Source organism: Mobula hypostoma, unplaced genomic scaffold, assembly GCF_963921235.1.
Source record: "Mobula hypostoma unplaced genomic scaffold, sMobHyp1.1 scaffold_75, whole genome shotgun sequence".
NCBI classification, from domain to species: Eukaryota; Metazoa; Chordata; class Chondrichthyes; order Myliobatiformes; family Myliobatidae; genus Mobula; species Mobula hypostoma.
The window spans coordinates 389347-416508 of record NW_026948208.1 but is presented as its reverse complement, the minus strand read 5'-3'; the positions used below and the strand labels follow the sequence as shown (position 1 = coordinate 416508).

At 44.2% G+C, this 27162-nt stretch overlaps 1 protein-coding gene across 1 annotated transcript in view; it reads right to left on the bottom strand.

Moving 5' to 3' along the window:
• Positions 1–18971, bottom strand: part of LOC134341840 (zinc finger protein 850-like) — a 32737-nt gene extending 13766 nt beyond the window's left edge. Inside the window, exons 1-2 of the mRNA XM_063039776.1 lie at positions 18779–18971; positions 13154–14751 (exon numbers count right to left, since the gene is read on the bottom strand). Of these exons, the coding sequence (XP_062895846.1) occupies positions 13154–14344 (1191 nt within the window). The 5' untranslated portion in view covers positions 14345–14751; positions 18779–18971. The remainder of the gene's footprint in view (positions 1–13153; positions 14752–18778) is intronic.
• Positions 18972–27162: the final 8191 nt, after the last annotated feature.

The following is a 27162-nucleotide window of genomic DNA, read 5'->3' as shown; positions in this document are numbered from 1 at the left end:
CTGAGTGACTGAACCTTCTTGACCAACCTCCCATATGAGGCTTTGTCAAGTGCCTTGATAAAGTCCATGTAGACAACATCCACTGCCTTGCCTTCATCCACTTTCCTGACAACTTCCTCCAGAAATTCTACAAGATTGGTTAGACATGACCTACTATGCACCAAGCCATGCTGCCTATCCTCAATCAATCCACATCTATCCAAATACTTATATATCTGGCTCCTGCAAACACATTCCAATAACTTTCCCACTGCCGATGTCAAGCTCACCAATGTATGATTTCCTAGTTTATTTTTAAGAGCCTTTCTTAAACAGCGGAACAACACCGGCTGTCCTCCAATCCTCCAGTACCTCACCTGTCACCAAGGGTGATCTAAATATCTGTGCTTGGGCCCCGACAATTTCTGCACTTGTCTGCCGCAGGGTCCCAGGGAACAACTTGTCAGGCCCTGGGGATTTATCCACGCTAATTTGCCTTAAGACAGCAAACACCTCCACCTCTGTAATCTGTTCAGGGTCCATGAAGTTGATGCTGCTTTGCCTCACTGCTGTAGACTGCGTCCATCTCCTGAGTAAATGCAGATGAAAAAATAATGTCTCCCCACCTATTTTGTCTCCTCATATAGATTACCATTCTGGTCTTCCAGAGTGGGCATGTTTCTGTACTGAACTTCTCCATGTTTCTATGACAGAGAAGCTGGCCAAATTTGACTGGAAGGGGAAACTGGTTGGAATGACGACAGAGCAGCAGTGGCTGGAGTTTCTGGGAGCGATTCAGGAGCTGAGCGATCGATACATCCCAAAGAAGTGTAAGCATTGGAAAGGCAGGAGGACACAACCGTGGCTGAAATGAGAAGCATAAGCCAATATAAAAACCAAAGAGAGGGCAAACAAAAGAGCAAAAACTATTAGAAGCTTTTAGAAAGCAACAGAAGACAACTAAAAAAAAAAATGTCAGATGAGCTCAGGGCATGGAATTATGATATTGTAGTCATTAATGAGTCTTGGTAGCACCCAATAGTCTGAGGCATTTAGAGGAACAAAATATCCGGGGCCTTGATATCTCTTGAAAACCAAGGTTCCCTGCATCAATTACCTTTCAACTTTTATTTTGACAGGCACATACAAACTCTACACCCTCAAAACTTCACTTCTGAAGAACTCCCACTTACCAAGTACTCCTTTGCCAAAAAGATCCTGTCCCAATCCACACTTGTCAGATCCATTCTGATACCATCAGAATTGACCTTTCTCCAATTCAGAATCTCGACCCATGGTTCAGTCCTTTCTTTTTCCATGTTAACTTGGAATCTCATGGCAATATGATCAGGAGATGCAAAGTGTTCCCATACACTAATATTCTGTCACTAGCCCTGGATTATTTTCTAATAGTTTATTGCACATTTCTATGCTGGGAATTCTACGTGCTGATTAATGGCACATTTGACAAACTCTACCCCATCTAGTCCTTTTACATACGGGAGTCACGTCAATCTATGGAAATTTAAAATCGCTTAGTATATCAAGCATTGGCGTAGTCTGCGATCTCTCTTGCTAATTTGTTCCTCCAAATTCCTCAGATTGTTGGGTGCAAACAAGTCCCAGTCATGGCAACAAGATCACAATTTCATGCCCTGAGGTCTGAACAGCATTTGCCTGGTGTCAAGAAAACAACGTCTCCCTCATTGCCACAAAAACAAAGGAGCTGATTATGGACTACAGGAGGAATGGAGACAGGCTAACCCCTATTTACACCAATGGATCTGGGGTTGAGAGGGTGAACAGCTTTAAGTTCCTCAGCATACACATCACTGAGGATCTCATGTGGTCTGTACATACCAGCTGTGTGGTGAAAAAAGCACAACAGTGCCTCCTTCACGTCAGATGGTTGAAGAAGTTTGGTATTGGTCTCAAATCCTAAGAACTTTCTACATGGTCACAATTGAGAGCATCCTGACTGGCTGCATCAGTGCCTGGTATGGGAACTGTACTTCCCTTAATTGCAGACTTTGCAGAGGGTGGTGCGGACAGTCCAGCACATCTGTAGTTGTGAACTGCCCATGATTCAGGACGTTTACAGGGACAGGTGTGTAAAAGGGGCCCGGAGGACCATTGGGGACCCTACTCACCGGAACCACAAACTGTTCCAAGCTGCTACCATCCGGGAAACGGTACCTCAGCGTAAAAGCCAGGACCAACAAGCTTCTTCCATTAGGCCATCACACTGCTTAATTCATGCTGATACAACTGTGTTTCTATGTTCTACTGACTGTCCTGTTCTATTATAAATGACTATAAACTGCACATTTAGACGGAGATGTAATGTAAAGATTTTTACTCCTCATGCATGTGAAGGATGTAAGTAAGAAATTCAATTCAATTCACCCTCTCTATTATCTGGCATTCTGGCTCCCATCCCCTCTACAACTTTAGTTTAACAGCGCCCCCCTCCCCCGCCAACCCACCACACTAGCACAAGCAAGCCTTAACACTAGGATATCAGTCCCCTTCTAGTTCTGTTCCCCTAACTAGCAAATCCCCTATCACCCCTTTGACTTTCCTCTGTCACATAATCTCCCCCACCCCCCCGCAACAGTTTCTAAAGTGGTAGAATGCATAGAACATTAAAAACCTATAGCACAAAACAGGCTCTTCGGCCCACAAAGCTGTGCCAAACATGTCCCTACCTTAGAACTACCTAGGCTTACCCATAGCCCTCTACTTTTCTAAGCTCCATGTACCCATCCAGGGGTCTCTTAAAATATGTTATTGTTTCCACCTCCTCCACTGCCGCCGGCAGCCCATTCCACGCACTCACCACTCTCTGCATGAATAACTTATCCCTGACATCTCCTCTGTATTTACTTCCAAGCACCTTAAACCTATGCCCTCTCTTGCTAGCCATTTCAGCCCTGGGAAAAAGCCTCAGACTATTCACATGATCAATGCCTCTCATTATCTCGTACACCTCTATCAGGTCACCTCTCATCCTCCGTCACTACAAGGAAAAAAGGCCGAGTTCACTCAACCTATTCTCATAAGGCATGCTCCCCTGTCGAGGCAAAGTCCTTGTAAATCTCCTCTACACCCTATCTATGACCTACCTGTTGTTGTGGGGGATGGCCACAAGAGTACTCTGCGATGGCTATTTAACCTCATTCCCCTTCCAGACTCTCACCCAGTTTCCTGCGTCCTGCACCTTGGGTGTAACTCATCTCTCTTTATCTCACCCCCTCCGACTCCCGGATGATACGGAATTCATCCATTTCCAGCCCCAACTCCTGAAAGTGGCGACACAACATGTGCACACTGAATTTTATATATAGAGGTGCTCATTTTAACAGCTAGCAAATCACTGTCAATAATAATTTTGATCTGCACTGTCACACAACCTATGTAACAGGTCTGCAGCAAGTAATGAAGGATTTTCTCACTGGAGCATCTGCACACCATCCATATCTGATTTACTTGCTAAATGATGCTATAAAAAGTCAGATTCTCAAATATCACTCCACTTCTTCTCACTTGTAAATTCTCCAGCAACTTTTGCTTCGCCACAATACACACAGGTAACACCAGTTTCTGTATTGTACATAAATATTTCCCCTGAACCCTCCCCCAGGTGACTGATGGTGGTGAACTCAGTGATGGCAATGCCAATGAATATGAAGGGAAGGGCAGTAGTCTGTCTCATTGGAGTCTGGCACATTTGTGATGTGAAAGCTACTTGTTGCCCAGGGCAAAGGTGTTTTATATCATTATGTACCCAGAGAGAGTGGGACAAAACATGTTCTCACGGGTAGAAAAGTCCAGAACAAGAGGAGGTAGAACAAGCAACAGACACAAAATGCTGGAGGAACTCAGCAGGCCAGGCAGCATCTATGGAAAAGAGTACTAATGCTGAGTTCCTCCAGCAATTTGTGTGTGTTGCTTGGATTTCCAGCATCTGCAGATTTTCTCTTGTTTGTGACTGGAGGCGGAACAAAGGTGATTTTCTCAACAGCTGATGTAAAAGATTTTGTTCCCTTTCTCCGAGTTCCCGATCCTTGCATTTAGACAGCTGGAGCTCAGCTCTGTCTGAGAGATCCATCGGTTCCCATTCCCTCATCAGCCGGAAGCTCCCCGGGGCCCGTGTACGGATGGTGGGGCTGAGAGAGAGGGAAGAGAGCAGGACTGTCCCGGGATTGCGGGTCACGGAGTCCGGAGCTCACAGCAACTACCCGAAGTCGGTGTTGAAAACGCCCGCCCGGTGAGACCCCCAACCCGGAGATCCCTTCTTACCTCAACCGATCATCCGGGGCCTTTTGTGCCCCGCGCGCTGGTGAGCTCGAGCTTGGTCGGTTTAACGGCTGGGCTACTCATCACGTGACCAGACCCTCCCCCACCGCTGTCAACAGAGGAGTCAGGCGCTGCGCTATTCCCATTGGTGCGAAGCGTTGTCAATCACTGCTTCCAACCAATAGCGAAGGTGGACCAACCGAGAGGGCGTTACCCCCGCTGACACCGTCTCCCGAACTTTCCGTCACGGCGGGACAACCGTCAAAGTAAATGTCCGCTTTCTGATTTATTTCCATTTCCCTCCGAGGGAAGTTGGGGCGTTTGTGAAGCGTCTCCTGCGGCCGGAGTCTGATGTGTCGCTGAGAGGTAGGAGGAGACCGCTCGGCCCGTTGGTTTGATGCCGGTTCCCCGGGGAGGGAGAGGGGGATTTTATTGAAAGGATGAAGACGGTGAGAGAGGGGGCGGACAGGATGTTTGTCCCGGTGGGGACAGGAGGGGCTCATCTGTGGAAATGTCTGAGCCCACGGTGGTGGCGAGCAGAGGGATTCACCACATTGGGGGGCAAACACCGGCAGACTGTTGCCCTGCAAGCGGGGCCAATGGTCCGGGCAAAGTGACAATTATTTGTGTTTTGTTGAGACTGTACCTGGAATATGGTGTAAAATCCCGCTCCCCACACTAACACGGGTCATACAGACCAAAGAACAAACTGCCGGAGGAACTCAGTGGGTCGGGCAGCATCTGTGGAGGGAAATGGACCGTCAACATTTCGGGCCGAGACCCTCCCTCTGGACTGAGAGTGGACGGGAAATAGTCAGAGAAAAGAGGTGAGGGGTGGGGATGGGGCAAGAGCTGGGGAGTGAGAGGTGGATCCAGGTGAGGGGGAGGTGGGAAGGTGGAAATAGTGACGGGGGTGGGAGGTGAGTGGTTGGGGCAACACGGGGCTGCAGAAGATGGAAATTAATTCCATAGAGGATTAACAAAGAGGTTAGAGAGTATTTGTTATGGAGAGTGCAATGAAGATTCACCAGACTGATCCCTGGAGTGGTGGGGTCATCATATGAAGAAAGATCAAATGTGATAACCCTTTCATTTAGAGAATCGAGGACTGAGAGGTGAACACATTGAAATGCATAACATCATTACCGGTTGAACCAGGGATCCCAGTCTCTGAAAAAAGGGGTGGACTGTCCGGGACTGAGATGAGGGGAAATGTCTCTACTCTGAGGGTAGTGAATGTCTGTAAATCCCCACCACAGAGGCCGGCGAAGACTCAGTGATCGTCCTCACATAAAACAGAGGTCGGCAGATGTCTGGAGACCGGAGGGATCGAGTAAATGAGAATTGGGCAGAATCATGTGGCTGAGATGGGAGAGCAGCCGTCATCTTGTTGATGGTTAGAGGGGCTGAATGGCCACCTCATGCTGTTTCTCACTTGATGTTTCAGTGTTCCTGTTCAGTGAGGCCGGAGGAATGTGAATAGAAATTAGTGTTTATAAACATAGACTGATTTAAATGAAACCTGCACATTTCCAGTTTGGGTCTGAATTGTCTGTTGGACCGGGATGGGAATCGAGCCTGTGACTCTGTGACCTGGGGGTGGAGGGAAAGGGACAGGGACGATCTGGAAGAAAAAGTAAAAATGTATCTTGTGTAAATATGGAATAATGTGGGAAATGCAGCAGATGGGTCGGGCAGCGTGTGAGGGGCGAGGAGCAGAGTCAGCGGATCAGATGGGAGACCCTCCACCCGTCAGGTGATCCTGTTTCCTGTTCACGTTTTTCCACAGATCTGCAGCATCTGCCGGTCACTGCTCTACGTGTACGTGTAGCTTCATCTTTCACCCGTTCAGACAAGGCACTGAGATCCGGATCTGTCACATCCTCTCGTTGTGGGTGGACAATGATTTTTTTCTGCAATATTTTCAGCATGTTTCCATATAACCACATAACAATTACAGCACGGAAACAGGCCATCTCGGCCCTTCTAGTCCGTGCCGAATGCTTACTCTCACCTCGTCCCAGGCCTCAGATCATAACCACTGGGCTGAGGCCCAGGACTAGGTCTCATTCCACTGTTTGTACCTGCTGAAGTGCAGCCAATGTTTTTGGGTGTCCGACCCATTTATGTGAGAATTTAGCCTTTTATATTTTCTGAGCTTCACATAAGTTTAGTTATACTTTAGTACCGTTTAGTTAAGCTTCACTCCAGAATTTCAAAAGCAACAACCCATTCAGTCAAATAGTTCCACACATTTAAAATAGTTTATTACATTTTTTAATTTTGTACTACTTATATAATTTAACTATTTAATGTGTATATTCTTATTTTAAATCACAATGGTTAAAATCTATTGTTATGCGTTAGGTTCTATTGCTGCCGCAGAGACAACAAATTACATGACATCTGCCGGTGTTATTAAACCTGATTCTGATAATTGGTTTGGGAGACCCACCACCGGTCACCTGATCCCAGTTACCGCAGATCGTAATGCGAGACTGAAGCCTTTTCTATTTATTTGTGTTCCTCAGAAATGACAACAGTTAAGTTTCCTTCTGTGGTTCCAAAGCAGAAGCTCAGTCTGTCTAATATTTCCACACAATTAAAATGGGGAATTTGTTTATCCTTATCACGTACTGAGCTACAGTGAAAATCTTGCCCGACCTACCATCCACACAGATCGATACATTACAACAGTACATTGAGCTGATATACGACAAAACAATAACTGTAACAAAGCATTATGGCTGCAGAGAAAGTGCAGTGCAGATAGACATATGGGGCAGGGTCACGTCGAGTTACATTGTGAGGTCGAGTCCATTTTATTGGACCGGAGACCATTAATTTGGCTTACAACCGCAGACAGGAAGCTGTCCATGAGCCTGGTGGTACGCTCTTTAAGGGTTTTGTATCTCTTCCCCGATGGGGGATTGGGTTTGCAGCAATAATGTCCAAAGTTGTGGGCATCTTTGTGTGCACGACCTGCTTTCCCGAGGCAGGGGAAGTGTAGGAAGAGTCCATAGTGGGGAGGCTTGTTTCTATGATGTTTCCAGATGAGACCAAAGTTCTCTGCAGTTCCTTGCAGTCATGGGCAGAGCTTTAGCCATACGAAGGCATGAAGTATCGACAAGAAGCTCAGAGACCTCGGCCTTCACCCTGCCTTGTGCAGCTGGATCCCGGACTTCCTGTCAGATGGCTGGCAGGTGGTAAGAGTGGGCTCCCTCACCTCTGTCTCTCTGACCCTCAGCACACACACCCCACAGGGTTGTCTCCTTGGCCCCCTCCTTTACTCTCTGTGCACCCATGACTGTGTCGCCACCCACAGCTCCAATCTGTTAATTAAATTTGCTGATGACACTAATTGATTGGCCTAATCCCAAATAATAACTTTCAATTGATCAAATGCTTCCTGACAAGGCTCGGTCCAAACAAACTTTTCACCCTTCTTCAGGAGATTAGTCAGAGGAAGAGCGGTATCAGCAAAGTTCTTCCAGAACTTACGATAATATCCAACTATTCCCAGAAACCTTCAAGAGCCTTCTTACCAGTCTGTCACAAAAACTGTGGGTCGTCTGTCTAAGAAAAATAACAAGATGGCTTCAGTGGCAAAAATAAATTGAGGTGCTTTTATTTACAAAAATAGTGGAAAATCAAAAACTTGGAGGTCCACATCAAAACAAGAAATTAAAAAAAACATATATATATATATACACAGCTTGCAATTGTCACCTGTCTGGTTAACAGCCACCCTCAGACTAAACAAAAAAAACCAACCCAAAGCCTTGGTAACCCGAGGCTTATAACGGCTAAGCCAATCCCCCTGGACTAATCAAAAGCTAATTAACTCAATTATCTTCCATTTCACACAATCTGAAACTCTTACCACCAGTTCTCACAATAAACACATATACTTCATCAAAGGATTCACCATTTCCCGGTTAAATAACTTGTATAAACCCCAAAACTTTACCACAAGATGAGTAATTAGGTAACATAACCCTTGTCCCAGGTAAAGATGGTATCCTCCACCATCGGCACACCTGTGCAGGTTGCTGCTGCCTCTATATAAGACAGCTCTATGCAGCAGCTCTGTTTCAGACCCAGTGACTGTGGAGGAGAGAGACGTCAGATTATCATGACACTTCGTCAAAACACTTATTGGAAAGATGAATATGAATAAATTTACCTGAGATAATAAAACTGTGACATAGTGTGTTTCTTTTTTTGATACCTATTACTGCTGGGGATGAGTGTAAAATTGTGACTGTTGATTTATTGAGATGCGTGCACTCACCACAATAACAGAGGGGAATAATGTGTGTGGATGACCCTTTGAGTGCTTTACCGAGTGTACCATGAGACGTCTGTAATCAGTGACGGGCCTTCGTCACACAGTCGGAATAGGAACTTCAGAAATTGCCTGGATTTTGCCTGCACAGGAGCCAACTTGCCTTGACCTACAACACAGCCAAGATAGATCACAGAGGCATGGCCAAATTCACTCTTAGCTAAGTCAACTGTAAGGTTGGCCCTGGAAAGCCTGTCAAACAGCTTTTCTACTGCAGAGATATGCTCTTCCCAAGTGTCACTCCCTGTGACTAAGTCATCAATATAGGCATCTGTGTGTCCTAACCCTTGAATTACAGAATCAATCATTCTTTGGAATGTTCCTGGAGCATATTTTATTCCAAACGGCGAAACATTGTATTCATACAACCCAGAAGGTGTCACAAATGCAGAAATTTCTCTACCTCAGTCCGTCAATGGATCACACCAATACCCTTTCAACAGATCAATCTTTGTAAGAAATTACCTTTTCCAACCTTATCGATGCAATCATCCACCCTAGGGATATGATAGGCATCTGTTTTTGTTACTGCATTTACCTTCCTATAATCAGTGCAAAATCTAACACTACCATCAGGTTTGGGCACAATAACACAGGGTGACCTCCAATTTGATGTTGAAGGCCTAATAATACCATTTTCAGCATATATTCAATTTCTTGCTCAGCCAATTTACACTTTTCTACGTTCATGCGATATGGGTGTTGTTTAATCGTTTTGTTGCTTTGGCTGCAGATGAGCCAATGTGTTGTCAATGTTTTCAAGAACAACCAAGTTCATTAGCCTAACCGGGACCATGTTTGGCTTGCGTAAAGTTTCAGACGAGTCAATTGTTTCATTCTCAGGGTTGCCAGATTGATATGTTTGACAACACTCACCGATGGTGCCTGCTTGTCAGAATAAGGCTTTATCATACTGATGTGTATCATCTGTGTTAGTTTACGTTGGTCGTGTGTTTTAATAACATAATTTACATCATTAATTTGAGAGACTATTTCATACAGTCCATTGAATTTCGTTTGAAGTGGATTCGTCAACATTGGAGATAAGGCAAGCACATTATCCCCCACCGAGTATTTTCTTTTGTTTTGGTCCGCTTATCAAACCAACACTTCATTCTGTTTTGAGAAATCTTTAAGTTTTGTCTCGCTAGACGACAGGCTTGGTGCAGTTTGTTTTTGAACTTCAAAACATAGTCTAACAAGTTAGCATATACATCCCCATCAATCCACTGTTCCTTTAACAAGGTCAAAGGTCCCCTCACTCCATGACCAAATACAAGTTCAGATGGACTAAAGCCCAGTGACTCCTGTACCAACTCTCTTAAGCCTGATTTATACTTGTGCGTCAAGTGTACACCATAGGCACTACGTACCCTACGCCGTACCCACGCTGTACCCTACACCGTACCCACGCTGTACCCTACGCCGTACCCACGCCGTACCCTACGCCGTAGGGTGACGTGCACCTCCTCTAAAAAGTAACTCACACATGGCGGCGACGCAGACCGCAACAACTGTGATTGGAGACAATGAGCCAAATCGTTAAAATTTCTGTCCTATGAAATTTAGGAACTACAACTTGGTGAACAACGGCCCATTCCTCACTCGCAGGTATAGCAGGTGGCCTGCACTTCCCCATTAACACTCCATCCTTGAGATAATACCCTACTGCCATTTTCTTAATCTCATCATCTGAGAGAGCTGTTTCTTATAAAGCTTCAATCTCAGGGTCTCAGTTCTGTTCTGCTATAAACTCCTTCCTTGACAGGGATAAATCTTTCTCATCAGACTTACTACTTGAATCCTGTTGAAACAATGAAAGCTAAAAAGTCCCTGAGAAGTCATCATAACCTGAATCCTGGTCAACCTGATTTTGGCTATCTTGGGTATCAGAATCATGCTGCACAGAACCGTCTGCATCGGCAGAATTTTTAGCCATACTTCGAGTTACTGCGATAAATGTTAAAATCCATCTGTGGGTCGCCAGTGGTTGGCTTAGTTGTCAACTGCACTGCAGGAACAACTTTACCATCTGCCAGGTCCTTCCCTAACAGCAAAGTAACATCTTCCACCTGTAAACTGGAGCATAATCCGATCTTAACAGGTCCCGAAACCAACCCTGACTGTAAAGTTACCTTGTGCAATGGAACAGAAACAATGCTGCCCCCAATGCCTTTAATAAGATTTACCTCACCTATCTCAGTCTCATCACCAAACTTTAGAACGCTGTCTAATATAAGTGATTGAGAAGCCCCAGTATATCGAAGAATTTTCACTGGTACCGGGGTTAACCCTTCCATTACTAATACAAACCCATCTGACATAAAATGATCAAATCCCTTAACTCAGTCCGACCTCTCAGTCCTTAACTGAGCCGCAACAGAATGTTCAGAACCTTTGGGTTTATAGGTGCTTCAACATACTGATCACAGGCATTTGGGACTGTCTCCTTTTCCTTTTTCTTCTTCAGGACAGAACGATTAGCCACCATATGACCAGCTTTCTTACAATAGTAACAAGAGAGACCAGAATATTTCTCCTTCAACTGCTTCTCTTCATCCTTACTCTTGTCACGAGTCCCAGCTTTAATTTCTGGTTTACCCTGGTTATCCCTGCTACTCTTTTGGAAACTCTTACTCAGGGTAAACATAACCTTGTGGGTTAAAGCAAACTCATCTGCTAATCTAGCAGACTCCTGCAAAGTGGCAGCATCCTTTTCATCTAAATACATCTTTATGTCACCGGGGACGCACCTTTTGAATTCTTCAATTAAAACCAACTCTTTCAAGCTGTTAAAATCATCATTTACATTTTTATATGTGCACCAGTGGTCAAAACACACAAACTTCTCATAAGCAAATTCCATATAAATCTGGTCCACAGGTTTCCTCGAATTTCTAAACTTTTGCCTGTATGCTTCTGGGACCAACTCGTAAGCTTTGAGCACAGCCTGTTTCACCATGTCATAATCAGCTGCTTCATCAACTGTCAAAGCAAAATAGGCTTGCTGAGCCTTCCCCTTAATTACACTTTGTAAGAGAATAGACCAACCCTCTTTTGGGCACTTTAAACTCTGAGCAACCTTATCAAAATGCTGAAAGTATTTATCAACCTCTGCATCGTCAAATGGAGGTACCAATTTAACTTCCCGACTGCCCTCAAACTTATCACCAGAGTCTAACGTTAGAACCCTTTGCTGCAATCTCTCTATCTTTTCCAGCTCGAACAGCCTCTGTCTTTCTGCTTCCTCCCTGTTTTTCTGCCTCTTCTCTCTATTTTCCTGCCTCTCCAGCCTCAACCTGCCTCTGCCTTTCCACAGCCTCCATCTTCAATTTTTCTAACTTGTACGGGAGGCCAAGCTCACTAGGTTGACTTTCAGGAAACACCTCCAACTCCTCCACTTTAAACACACCCTCAGATACATAATGTTCAGCTATTATCCTCTGCATCTGTGACCTCCTCATTGTCGATTTCACCTTAGCAAGTTTTAACCATTTAACAATACTCAACAACTCAATCCTTCTGGTGTCCTTCAGTGCCTTAGAGGTTGGCGCTTCCAGAAATCCATCAACATCCATTGCTGCTGATTTTCCACACACAAATAAATCAAAAGGGATTTCTCCAATGAAATCGATAATTAATCAATACGCCTCCAAATCTTTTCCTATATCGGATGCAGGTCCCAATTTTGTCCCCGTAACACTTTAGAAATGAGTCAGCAGCAATAGACTACACCTAGAGTCTGTTTTTGATGTTACATCCACGATCTTTATTAGTACTTACTAACAATATAGTAACTTAAGCAAGATAAACAAAAATTAACAGTGTTATGTGTATAAATGTGGGTAAATATAACTCCCAAACTATTGAGCTCAGGGGAAACAAGGCTTGGAGTCTTGAGATGGTGAACTATGAAAGTTCAGTTCAACCACAGAATAGTTGAGGAGAGAGAGATATTTGTAATCCAGGGTAAATGTCGAGAGAAAGCAATAACGTTGAATTCCACAGCACCCATGGTGGTAAAACGAGAGAACAGTCGCTGTAGATTTCATCCGTCGTTGTTCCAAATCCACATACAAATTATCACCAGAAGTGACTTGTCACAAGGGGTATCGTCTTCAACTGAATTTCCACACCACACCCAGGCAAGGGTTAACACATAAGTGGTCTTCACAGGATACCCCAAATCAGATCCACTCCAATGGATCAGACGAGGTGACAACCACACATTCAATGTATGCTGAATCGATAATTAACCCACCCTTGTGGGCAGAGGAAAGTTCGAAACAGTGACCTTTGGCCACGAGTTCCCTTGTTTTGAACCTTCCATTTATCCTCCTTCACCTCCGTCTGACTGAGTATCTGTGTCCGTGGTTAAAACTAAACAAGCTGTGAGCGATGTAAACAAGCTGCAAGTCAGACTGATTTCCATTCTTAATCTCTCTCTCTCTCTCTCTCTCTCAAAATGACAGTCCACAGCAAACGAAATCTGGGGATTCATAACAATGGCCATTCCCCATTGTGAACTGACTGGTGTGCCAGTAGGTGGGATGACTGAGTGAATCCTTTCCCACATTCCGAGCTGGTGAATGGCTTCTCCCCAGTGTGAACTCGCTGATGACTCTGTAGGTTGGATGACTGAGTGAATCTCTTCCCACAGACTGAGCAGGTGAACGGCTTCTCCCCAGTGTGAACTCGCTGATGATTCTGTAGGGTGGATGATTGGGTGAATCTTTTCCCACAGACTAAGCAGGTGAATGGCTTCTCCCCAGTGTGAACTCGCTGATGATTCTGTAGGGTGGATGAGTGAGTGAATCTCTTTCCACAGATTGAGCAGGTGAACGGCCTCTCCCCAGTGTGAACTCGCTGATGACTCTGTAGGGTGGATGATTGAGTGAATCTCTTCCCACAGACTGAGCAGGTGAACGGCCTCTCCCCAGTGTGACCTTGCTGATGTGTCACTAGGTTGGATGACTGAGTGAATCTCTTCTCAGAGACTGAGCAGGAGAACAGCATCCCTCCAGTGTGAACTCGCTGGTGAGCCATTAGATTAGATGAGCAAGTGAATCCCTTCCCACAGTCTGAGCAGGTGAACGGCCACTCCCCACTGTGAACTGACTGGTGTGCCAGTAGTCTGGATGACTGACTGAATCCTTTCCCACATTCTAAGCAGGTGAATGGTTTCTCCCCAGTGTGAACACGTTGATGACTCTGTAGGCTGGATGACTGAGTGAATCTCTTCCCACAGTCTAAGCACGTGAACGGCTTCTCCCCAGTGTGAACTCGCTGATGACTCTGTAGGGTAGATGAATTAGTGAATCCCTTCCCACAGACTGAGCAGGTGAACGGCTTCTCCCCAGTGTGAACTCGCTGATGAATCTGTAGGCTGGATAACTTAGCGAATCTCTTCCCACATTCTGAGCAGGTAAACGGCTTCTCCCCAGTGTGAATTCGCTGATGACTCTGTAGGTTGGATGACTGAGTAAATCCCTTCCCACATTCTGAGCAGGTGAACGGCTTCTCCCCAGTGTGAACTCGCTGATGACTCTGTAGGTTGGATGACTGAGTGAATCTCTTCCCACAGACTGAGCAGGTGAATGGCTTCTCCCCAGTGTGAACTCGCTGATGGCTCCGTAGGGTGGATGAATTAGTGAAACTCTTCCCACAGTCTGAGCAGGTGAACGGTTTCTCCCCAGTGTGAACCCGCTGGTGAGCCATTAGGTCAGATGACCGAGTGAATCCTTCCCCACAAATTCAGCAGATGACCAGCCTCTGCCCAGTGTGAATTGCCTGGTGTGTCCACAGGTGGGATGACCGACTGAATCCCTTCTCACACACAGATCAGATGAATGGCCTTGTCCAGTGTGAACTTGCTGATGTACCTTCAGTTGAAATGACCGAGTGAATCCACTCCCACTGTCTGAGCAGGTGAACGGCCTTTCCCCTGTGTAAAATGACGGGCATGCCAGTTGGTCAGATGACCAAGTGAATCCCTCCCCACAGTCTGAGCAGGAAGGATGGTCGATTGAATCCCTTGCTCCACTTCTCAAACATCTGGACAGAGACAGCAAAACTGGCGTGCCGTGTTTGAGATCCGAGGAGCTAAATTCCATCTCGTTTTTAACCTGTAAAAAGATTTACAAAATCCATCAATGGGTTAGGACGAAATTTCAGATGAAATTACTTGAGTTTTCAAGGTTTGATCTGGTATCACACTGTTACAGTGAGGTTCAACCCAAGTTGGAGAGAAAAATCATCTTCTAACTGGGCACAGTGCTGGTATCTGGAATGACCATCAATTCCCTGATGCTCTTCCTGTCTCCATAAGAATGGGGCATTTCTGCCGTCTCCAATTTGTTCCTTGGCGCAGTTTGACTCTCTCCATTGGTGAGCAGCATGGATGCCTGGCCCCACAGTAACCTAAAGAGTATCAGGCAAGTTGTCTTTCTTGTCATGCATCTGGGATTTTCTTTTATGTATTATTAACTTAAAAGTGCCACAGTTTTAACGCTATATAAAAAATTCCTGCTGAGATGAATGGTTGGTCTGCACAGCCGTTAAAAGGACTTAGAGTGAATTTTTGTATTATTTCAGGTTCTTGTCACAGTCATCGAAAATTACAACACAGAAACAGGCCCTTTGGGCCATCTGGTTTGTGCTGAACTATTTAAACTGCCCACTCCCATACCCCTACCAGCCAGGTACCTATGCAAACCTCTTAAATGTTGAAATTGAGCTCACATTCACCACTTGTGCTGGCTGCTCATTCCACACCCGGATGACCGTCTGTGTGAAGAAGTTTCCCCTCATGTTCCCCTTAACGTTTCACCTTTCACCCTTAACCCATGGCCTCTGGTTGTAGTACCGCCCAATCTCAGTGGTAAAAGCCAGCTTGCATTTACCCTATCTATACCCCTCATAATAGTGGTATACCTCCATCAAATCTCCCCTCAATCTTTTATGTTCCAAGGAATAAAGTCCTGACCTGTTCAATCTTTCCTAATAACCCAAGTTCTCCAGACCTGGCAACAGCCTTGTGAATTTTCTCTGAACTCTTTCAACCTCTTTTACAACCTTCATGTAGGTAGCTGACCAAAACTGTACACAATACTCCAAATTAGGCCTCACCAATGTCCTCCACAAGTCAAGATAACGTCTATCTATTGTTGTCAGTACTTTGGTTCATGAAGGCCAATGGGCCAAAATCTTTCTTTCCATCACATCTATGACACCATTTTCAATAGACAATAGGTGCAGGAGTAGGCCATTTGGCCCTTCGAGCCGGTACCGCCATTCACTGTGATCATGGCTGATCATCCACAATGAGTACCCCGTTCCTGCCTTTTCCCCATATCCCTTGACTCTGCTATCATTAAGAGATCTCTCTAACTCTTTCTTGAAAGCAGTCAGAGAATTGGCCTCCACTGCTTTCTGAGGCAGAGTATTCCACAGATTCACAACTCTCTGTGTGAAAAAGTTTTTCCTCAACTCCATGCTAAATGACCTACCCCTTATTCTCAAATTGTGGCCTCTGGTTCTGGACTCCCCCAACATCAGTGAAATAAAGACTTGTATTCCGAGATCCCTTTCTACAACACTCCTCAGTGCCCTACCAGTCACTGTGAAAGACCTACCCTGGTAGGTCCTACCAAAGTGCAACACCTCACACTTGTCTGCATTAAATTCCATTTTCCATTTCTCAAACCATTTTCCCAGTTGGTCCAGATCGCACTGCAAGCCATGATAGTCTTCCTTGCTGTCCACTACACCACCAATCTTGGTGTCAGCCACAAATTTGCTGATCCAGTTAACCACACTATCATTCAGATTACTGATATAGATGACAAACAACAACAGATCCAGCACTGATCACTGTGACACACCACCAGTCACAGGCCTCCAGTCAGAGAGGCAACCATCTGCTACCACACACTGGCTTCTCCCAAATACAGTGTCTCACCCAATTTACTATCTCATCTTGAATGCTGAGTGACTGAACCTTCTTGACCAACCTCCCATATGAGACTTTGTCAAGTGCCTTGCTAAAGTCCACGTGGACAACATCCACTGCCTTGCCTGATAACTTCCTCAAGAAACACTATAAGATTTGTTAGACATGACCTACCATGCACAAAGCCATGCTGTCTATCCATAATCAGTCTACATTTATCAAATTACTTACGGTATATATCCGGTTCCTGCACATACATTCCAATAACTTTCCCACTACTGATGTCAAGCTCACCAATGTACAATTTCCTAGATAATTTTTAGAGGCTTTCTTGAACAGCGGAACAACACCGGCTGTCCTCCAGTTCTCCAGTACCTCACCTGTCACTAAGGATGATTTAAATATCTGTGCTTGGGCCCCGACAATTTCTGCACTTGTCGGCCGCAGAGTCCCAGGGAACAACTTGTCAGGTCCTGGGGATTTATCCACGCTAATTTGCCTTAAGACAGCAAACACCTCCACCTCTGTAATCTGTTCAGGGTCCATGAAGTTGATGCTGCTTTGTCTCACTTCCATAGATTCAGTGTCCATCTCCTGCGTAAATACGGTTGCAGAAAAAAATCTCCCACATCTATTTTTTCCCTTCCAATCTTTTTGCAGAATCCCTGAGGATTCTCCTTCACTTTGTCTGCTGGGGCAACCTCATGCCTTCTTTTATTTCTTTTATAAGTGTTCACTTGAATTTCCTGTCTTTCATATGTACCCCATTTGTTCCAGTCTGCCTGTACCTGGTATGTACCTCCTTTTTATTGATCTGGGAGATGAAGCACAAAGGGATGATAGAGCTGCATGGTGTGGGGTGGGGGTAACGGGGGTTAAACTAAAGTTGCGGGGGGAATGGGGGCCTGAATAACAGAACAGATAGTGGAGGGGTTGTGGAGACAGTTGTTGTTCAGACCTCAAAGCCAGGAATGAAGAACGTTGAGCATGGTGCAGTGAATATGCTGAGCCCTGTATATTTCAATACAAGGAGCAGCGTAGGAAAGGCGGATGTGTTCAGGGCATAGAATAACACCTGGAATTAAGATACTAGGATCTGGCCACTGGGGACTGGCACAGGCTGCTTTCTGGCAAAGGTGTGCTTGGTAAATGGGAAGCCTTCAAAGCAAAGTTCTGATAGTACAAAGCAGGTGTGTGTGTTTGTCAGAATAAAAGGTAAAGATAGAAACTGTAGGGAACCTTGGATTTCAACAGATATTGAGACCCTGGTAAGGAAGAGATGTTTGCTATCCTGAGGCAGATTAGGGTGGAGAAATCTCCAGGGCATGATAAGGTACTCCCTCAGACCCTATGGGAAGCAAGTGCAGAAATTGTCAGGCCCTAGCAGAGATAATTAAATCATCCTTAGTGACGGGGGATTATCAGAGGATTGTATTACATCACTGTTCAACATAGAACATAGAAATCTACAGCATATTCCAGGCCATTCAGCCCACAATGTTGTGCCAACCATGTAACTTACTCTAGAAACTGCCTAGAATTTCCCTAGCACATAGCACTCTATTTTTCTAAGCTCCATGTACCTATCAAAGAGGCTGTTAAAAGACCCTATTGTATCTGCCTCTACAATGGCTGCTGGCAGTGCATTCCATGCACCCACCACCGTCTGTGTAAAAAACTTATCCCTGACATCCCCTCGGTATCTATTTCCAGGCACCTTAAAACTATGCCCCTTGTGTTAGCCATTTCAGTCCTGGGAACGAATCCTCTGGCTCTCCACACCATCAATGCCCCTCATCATCTTATACATCCAAAAAAGGCTCTAAACATAAACAAGGAAATTATACATTGCTTTGACGATTTGTTGGAAATATGAAAAGGTATGAGGGTATAGATGGGGTAAATGCAAGCAGCTTTTTCCACTGATGTTGGGTGGGACGACAACCAGAGGTCATGGGTAAGTGACTTCCCCATTTATACAACACAATACAATACAGCACAATACAGGCCCTTCGGCCCACAATGCTGTGCCGAACACTACTTACTTTAGAAATTATCTGGAGTTCCCCATAGCCCTCTATTTTTCTACGCACCATGTACCTATCCAGGAGCCTCTTAAAAGACCCTATTGTATCCGGCTTCATCACAGTCACCGGCAGCCCATTCCACGCACTCACCACTCTGTGTAAAAAAAAACTCACCCCTTGTGGTGATATCACGTATCAGGACGTGACTGGACAGAGTTCCCAGCATGCGCAGAAATGAAGAATGATCCAGAAGCATGGCAGTGTAAAACGTGGTTTTGTTGCTGTTAAATAAAAGTTCAATTCTGCAGAATATGGTGTGTTATTAGTAACCCACGGTACGTATAAAGAACACAACACCCCTGACATCTCCCTCGTACCTGCTTCCAAGCACCTTAAAACTGTGCCCTCTCTGCAGATTTTCTCTTGTTTGTGACTGGAGGCAGAACAAAGGTGATTTTCTCAACAGCTGATGTAAAAGATTTTGTTCCCTTTCTCCGAGTTCCCGATCCTTGCATTTAGACAGCTGGAGCTCAGCTCTGTCTGAGAGATCCATCGGTTCCCATTCCCTCATCAGCCGGAAGCTCCCCGGGGCCCGTGTACGGATGGTGGGGCTGAGAGAGAGGGAAGAGAGCAGGACTGTCCCGGGATTGCGGGTCACGAAGCCCGGAGCTCACAGTAATTGTCCCTCACCCTCCGCTCTCCCCTTTCCATGTCTCCCCTCACCTTCCCCCTGATCCCCGGAGACGCGCTCTTACCTGCTGTCGGTCTGCTGAGGTCTAACGTGTACTGCGCGCATGCGTGATATTCGGCAACGACACAGCGCTGACGCCTGCGCATTTGATCGGTGCTTCGGCGACGGCGAAGTTTAGGACGCAGGGGGTTATGGGTAATTACGCTGCCATGAATGGTTTCTGCAAGCACCGGTTCCATTTCCTTTCTTTCTTTTTCAATCTTTTTATTAGTTTCATAAAAATAAACATAACATAGTAGTAGTAAAAGTTATTGGGAAAACATTGTTATAATTAGAATAAGTGATTATAAAGCCAGATAACACTTAAATAATAAAACTCCCAATCATATAGGATACAAATGAATAATATAAAACAAAGAAAAATATCTAAAAAGACATGAAAAAAGGAAAAAAAATAACCCCCCCAAAAAGCTAATCTAAACAGAATTAATCAACTAAACTAAAAAAAAAATGCACACACGAGGAAATCTGCAGAAGCTGGAAATTCAAACAACACGCATCAAAGTTGCTGGTGAACGCAGCAGGCCAGGCAGCATCTCTAGGAAGAGGTACAGTCGATATTTTGGGCCGAAGGTATAAAAAAGGGGCTGTTTTGTAACATTCTAAAAGAAAGGAGAAAAGAGAAAACCTTAGTGTCGACGACTCTGTTCCTCTCAACCAATATTACAAAGAAATAAAATAAGTTTGGAAATGGTCAACTTACATTCATCTGAAAATGTTGAATAAATGGCCTCCAAGTCTTTTCGAATTTAATAGAGGGGTCATAAACAACACTTCTAATCTTTTCCCAAATTTAAACACAGCATAGTTTGAGAAAACCAATGAAATGTGGTAGGAGGATTAATTTCTTTCCAATTCAGCAAAATGGATCTTCTAGCCGTGAAAATAAGAAATGCAATCATCCAACGAGCTGAATAGTTTAAATGATTTGATTCTATCATTGGTAACCGCAAATAGCAGTAATTAGGTGAGGTTGTAAGTCTATATTCAAAACCGTTGAAATAATATCAAAAATATCTTTCCAATATTTTTCTACAAAGGACCTGACCAAAACATGTGAGTTATAGAAGCTATCTCGGAATGACATCTATCACATATAGGATTTATATAAGAGTAATAACGAGATAATTTATCTTTGGACATATGAGTCCTGTGCACTACTTTAAACTGTATCAATGCATGTTTAGCACATATAGAGGTCGAGTTGACTGAAGAATTTTTTCCCATTTTTCAATCGGTACAGTGATCTTAAGTTCTTTTTCCCAATCAGTTTTAATTTTATCAGATACATTAGGACATAAAATCATAATTATGTTATAAATAGTAGCTGCAACACCTTTCTGAAAAAGATTTAAATCTATTTTTTTTCCAAAATATCCAGTGGAGATGAATGTGGAAAATTAGGAGAAACAGTAATTAAAAAGTTTCTAACCTGTAGATTTCTAAAAAAAAGTGAGATCTAGGTAAATTATATTTATTAGAAGTTGTTCGAAGGACATAAAACAATTATCCAAAAATAAATCACGAAATCATACTATACCTTTGATTTTCCAATCTAAATAAGCTTGATCCATAGTGGAAGGTTGAAAAAAGAAATTAGATATAATAGATATATGCCATCCCCTTCTCGCAATTCCTCCGTCTCCACCGCATCTGCTCTCAGGATGAGGCTTTTCATTCCAGGACGAGGGAGATGTCCTCCTTTTTTAAAGAGAGGGGCTTCCCTTCCTCCACTATCAACTCTGCTCTCAAACGCATCTCCCCCATTTCACGCACATCTGCTCTCACTCCATCCTCCCACCGCCCCACGAGGAATAGGGTTCCCCTGGTCCTCACCTATCACCCCACCAGCCTCCGGGTCCAACATATTATTCTCCGTAACTTCCACCACCTCCAACGGGATCCCACCATTAAACACATCTTTCCCTCCTCCCCTCTCTGTTTTCCGCGACTCCCTTGTCCATTCGTCTCCCCCCATCCCTCCCCACTGATCTCCCTCCTGGCACTTATCCTTGTAAGCGGAACAAGTGTTACACATGCCCTTACACTTCCTCCCTTACCACCATTCAGGGCCCCAGACAGTCCTTCCAGGTGAGGCGACACTTCACCTGTGAGTCGACTGGGGTGATATACTGCGTCCGGTGCTCCCGATGTGGCCTTCTATATATTGGCGAGACCCGACGCAGACTGGGAGACCGCTTTGCTGAACACCTACGCTCTGTCAGCCAGAGAAAGCAGGATCTCCCAGTGGCCACCCATTTTAATTCCACATCCCATTCCCATTCTGACATGTCCATCCATGGCCTCCTCTACTGTAAAGATGAAGCCACACTCAGGTTGGAGGAACAACACCTTATATTCTGTCTGGGCAGCCTCCAACCTGATGGGATGAACATCGACTTCTCTTCCACTAATGCCCCACCTCCCCCTCGTACCCCATCCGTTTTTTTTTACTTTTTTACACACATTCTTTCTCTCACTCTCCTTTTTCTCTCTCTGTCCCTCTGACTATACCCCTTGCCCATCCTCTTTTTCCTCCCCCCCCCCCCCGGCTTGTCTTTCTCCCCGGATCTCCTGTCCCATGATCCTCTCATATCCCCTGTGCCAATCACCTGTCCAGCTCCTGGCTCCATCCCTCCCCCCGCTGTCTTCTCCTATCATTTTGGATCTCCCCCTCCCCCTATCACTTTCAAATCCCTTACTCACTCTTCCTTTAGTTAGTCCTGACGAAGGGTCTCGGCCTGAAACGTCGACTGTACCTATTCCTAGAGATGCTGCCTGGCCTGCTGCGTTCGCCAGCAACTTTGATGTGTGTTGCTTGAATTTCCAGCATCTGCAGAATTCCTGTTGTTAGATATAATATGACTTGCTAAAATAAATTGGTTCAACCCAAAACGTTTTCGAAATTGAAACCATATACGTAAAGTATGTTTAACTATTGGGTTAACAACAGGAATTCTGCAGATGCTGGAAATTCAAGCAACACACATCAAAGTTGCTGGTGAATGCAACAGGCCAGGCAGCATCTCTAGGAAGAGGTACAGTCGACGTTTCAGGCCGAGACTCTTCATCAGGACGGAGGGTCTGGACCTGAAACGTCGACTGTACCTCTTCCTAGAGATGCTGCCTGGCCTGCTGCGTTCACCAGCAACTTTGATGTGTGTTGCTTAACTATTGGGTTATCCATTTGTTTATACAATTTTGAAAGAATAAAAGGAAGCTAAGTCCCTAGAATAGAACCCAATGAAAACCCTTGTAAAGAATTACATTCAAGATTTACCCAATGTGGACTTGAAATTACATCCAAGTCCCGTAACCAAAACTTTAAATATCGAATGTTAATTGCCCAATAGTAAAATCTAAAATTCGGGAGCGCTAACTCCCCCTCTTTTTCAGATTTCTGTAAATGCCTTTTACCTAACCTAGGGTATTTGCTTTGTCATATATATGAGGAAATTTTTGAATCAACATTATCAAAAAAAGATTTTGGAGTAAAACTTGGTACCGATTGAAATACATATAGAAATTTAGGCAGAATAATCATCTTGATAGCATTGATCTGACCAATCAGTAACAAAGACATTGGTGACCAGTTAGTAAACAAAAGTTTAATCTGATCAATTAAAGGTACAAAAATTAGCTTTAAATAAATCTTTATGCTTTTTCGTGATTTTAACCCCTAAATATATAAAAGAGTTAGTAACCAATTTAAATGGTAAACATCCATAAATAGGAACCTGCTTATTTAGGGGAAATAGTTCACTCTTATTAAGGTTCAATTTATAACCAGAAAAGTTACTAAATTGAGCCAACAAAGATAAAATAACAGAAATTGATTGCTCCGGATTGGAGATATATAATAACAAATCATCTGCATATAATGATAATTTATGTATTTCATTTCCACCGGTAATACCAAAAATGTTGGGCGAGTCTCGGATAGCAATTGCTAAAGGTTCAAGGGCATTATTAAATAATAATGGACTAAGAGGGAATCCTTGCCCAGTACCCCGAGACAGACGAAAAAAGGGAGATCTTTGATTATTCGTACAAACCGAAGCTACAGGGGTATAATATAACAATTTAATCCAGGATATCAAGTATCCAAGTATCCAAGATCCAAGTATCGGACTAAAATTAAAATTAAAATTAAAATTTTAAATAATAAAATTAAAATTTTCCTCTATTCTCTCTCCTTGGTTGTCTAGAATATTCAAAGAAGCAATCAGATTAGGTAAATTACCACAATCGTTTTATGAAGCTTCTATTTCTTTAATTCTTAAAAAAGAATAAAGATCCTGCTGATTGTACATCATATAGACCAATATCTCTTTTGAATGTAGATTCAAAATTTTTTTCAAAAAATTTAGCAACAAGGTTAGAGAAGGTATTACCTCAAATTATCTCTGTGAACCAAACGGGATTAATTAAAAACCGTTATTCTTCTTTTAATATCAGGAGGTTAATGAATATTGTTTATACCCCTTCACTTAACACTCCAGAATGTATTATTTCATTAGATGCTGAGAAAGCTTTTGATAGAGTTGAATGTCCATATTTATTTAGTGTGTTCAAGAAAATTAATTTTAGACCAGTTCCATTTCCATACCTCAGTTTTTTTTGTGTGTGTATAGAACTCAGCAGTTCAGACAGCAACTAAGCAGAGACGTACAGTACACAGTCTGGGCATGCTGAAGGGGCTCAGCCTAAACGTTATTTATTTATTCCTCTCCACATTTGTGGCCTGATTTGTTGATTTCCTCCAGTATTTTGCAGAAATTAACCACCTTTTTATTCAATCAAACAGTTTCAAAATGTTTCTGATCTTTCATTTGTAGCCACATCTTGCCTGCCTGATTCCTCTTCCTCCTCCTCCTGGTAAACTCCAGGTCCCATCTCTTTCTGGAGCCCCAAAGCCCTGACTCAGACTGACAACTCTTTGGTTTCCGACTCTGCTCCATCGAAGATTCACTCGCTAGTCTGCTGTCAGACTTCAGAGGCGTATTGCAACAACCCAGCTGTCTGAGGCACAGTTCTTTGAAATGAGTGAAAATGTCACAAAACATTGAAAAGAGCGCAGAAGAAGGATTTTAACCAACTTCATCCAGAGCCCTGAAGGACGTCAAAACCACAGTGAGCTCACTGTCTTATTCAGCCTGGAGAGAAGCATGCAGGAAATTCATGCAGATGTACAGGATGATGAGAGACATTGGTCGTATGCATAGCCAGAGGCTTTTCCACAGGGTTGAACCGGCTAACACGAGGAGGCATAGGGTTAAGGTGATTGGAAGTAGGTACAGAGGAGATGTCAGAGCTAAGTTTTTTTTAAACAAGGAGTGGTGTGTGTGTGGAATGCACTGCCAGCGACGGTGGTAGAGGCGGATACAATAGGTTCTGTTAAGAGACCCTTAGATATTACATATCACATAGATGTTAGCTAGTACATGGAGCCTAGAAAAATAGAGGGCTATGCGATAGGGTAATTCTAGGTAGTTTCTAGGTAAGTTACACAGTCGGCACAACACTGCGGGCCGAACAGCCTGTAATGTGCTGTAGGTTTCTATGATTCTATGAAATTCAAGGGAAATCTCTTCTCCCACGGTGTGGTGACTAACTGCAACCTGTCATCACAGGGAGAGTGAGCGGGGAGCGGCAGGGATAGATATTGATACACTGATATAGAACAGAAACATGGACAGGGACCAGATGGGCCGAGTGGACTCTCTAGTGTACATTGTGAGTGTGGTAGAGACAGTAACTACCTGAGACACGGGATTTGATACAGAACTGATTTATTTTTTCACAGATCCACAATATTAAACACAAATCTAGTTTAAGGCTAACATCAGCAGAACAGACTCCTCCAATGCTCAGTGACCAGGGTTCAGTCCTGGGTGCGATGAGCAGCCACAAGAACTGCAGAATCTGACAGTAACAGTCCCTCATGAACCTGCAGCTGCCTTCAGTCACCGTGATGGTTAAACATTTAACATACAGCTAATTTGAACTTCCTCCCTGATGTGAAGTTGCTGGTGTTGCAGCAGTTGGGATGATTGAGTAAATCTCTTTACTCACTCCGGACAGAAATGTGGCCTCTATTTATTGTGAGCTCACCGGAGCATCACAAGATGGGTTAACTGAATGAATCTCTTCGCACACACGGAGCAGGCGAACGGCCGCTTCCCAGTGCGAAGCTGCTGGAGTTTTGGACATAATGAAGGATGTTGTCACGCTGCATCAATCGCAGGGTCAAACAGCTAAACAAAGTTGGGAATTGTATTAACAAAACAGAGAGAGAGACAGATAAAAATGTAAACGAAACTGTAGAACTTATAGGATACTGGATAACTCGAAATAACTCGGGCAGAAATTCAGTGGGCAAGGATCAGGCCGACAGAGCCCCGAAGGATTAACACAGCCCCTTTAGATATACTCCAGGGCACGAAGGAGTCCGTGCCCAGACTCGGGACAAGTTTACGAGTAACCGACCTGACGAGAGTCGAAAGTCCAAGGGCACTTAATCGGATACCTACAAAGTCTGAAGGAGAATTAATTAGAAGTATCCAAGGATAACTGCACCGGGATGGGAAACTATAGAAGACACTAACATATATAAAAAAAAAACAAAGCGCAACAATACATTATAACTATAATTAATAAAACTCGGAGATCACACAAACAGCAGCAAAAACAAAAACATCTCAGAGACCTGAGAATGCTCTACCGCCGACCCGAGGTCGCGACAAAACCCGTCCCACCATGGCCGGCACCTGACGGCCCAGTACTGTCCGGAATGTCCTTTGAAATTCTGAATTAAGGACAGGATCCAAAACATCCCTGGTTTCAGTTTAGAATAGTACAGCACAGTACAGGCCCTTCGACCCACAATGTTGTGCCGACCCTCAAACCCTGCCTCCCATATAAGCCCCCACCTTAGATTCCTCCATATACCTGTCTAGTAGTCTCTTAAACTTCACTAGTGTATCTGCCTCCATCACTGACTCAGGCAGTGCATTCCACGCACCAACCACTCTCTGAGTGAAAAACCTTCCTCTAATATCCCCCTTGAACTTTCCACACCTTACCTTAAAGCTACGTCCTCTTGTATTGAGCAGTGATACCCTGGGGAAGAGGCGCTGGCTATCCACTCTATCTATTCCTCTTATTATCTTGTACACCTTTATCATGTCTCCTCTCATCCTCCTTCTCTCCAAAGAGTAAAGCCCTAGCTCCCTTAATCTCTGATCATAATACATACTTTCTAAACCAGGCAGCATCCTGGTAAATCTCCTCTGTACCCTTTCCAATGCTTCCACATCCTTCCTATAGTGAGGTGACCAGAACTGGACACAGTACTCCAAATGTGGCCTAACCAGAGTTTTATAGAGCTGCATCATTACATCGCGACTCTTAAACTCTATCTCTCGACTTATTGAAGCTAACACCCCATAAGCTTTCTTAACTACCCTATCCACCTGTGAGTCAACTTTCAGGGATCTGTGGACATGTACCCCGAGATACCTCTGCTCCTCCACACTACCAAGTATCCTGCCATTTACTTTGTACTCTGCCTTGGAGTTTGTCCTTCCAAAATGTACCACCTCACACTTCTCCGGGTTGATCTCCATCTGCCACTTCTCAGCCCACTTCTGCATCCTATCAATGTCTCTCTGCAATCTTTGACAATCCTCTATACTATCTACAACACCACCAACCTTTGTGTCGTCTGCAAACTTGCCAACCCACCCTTCTACCCCCACCTCCAGGTCGTTAATAAAAATCACGAAAAGTAGAGGTCCCAGAACAG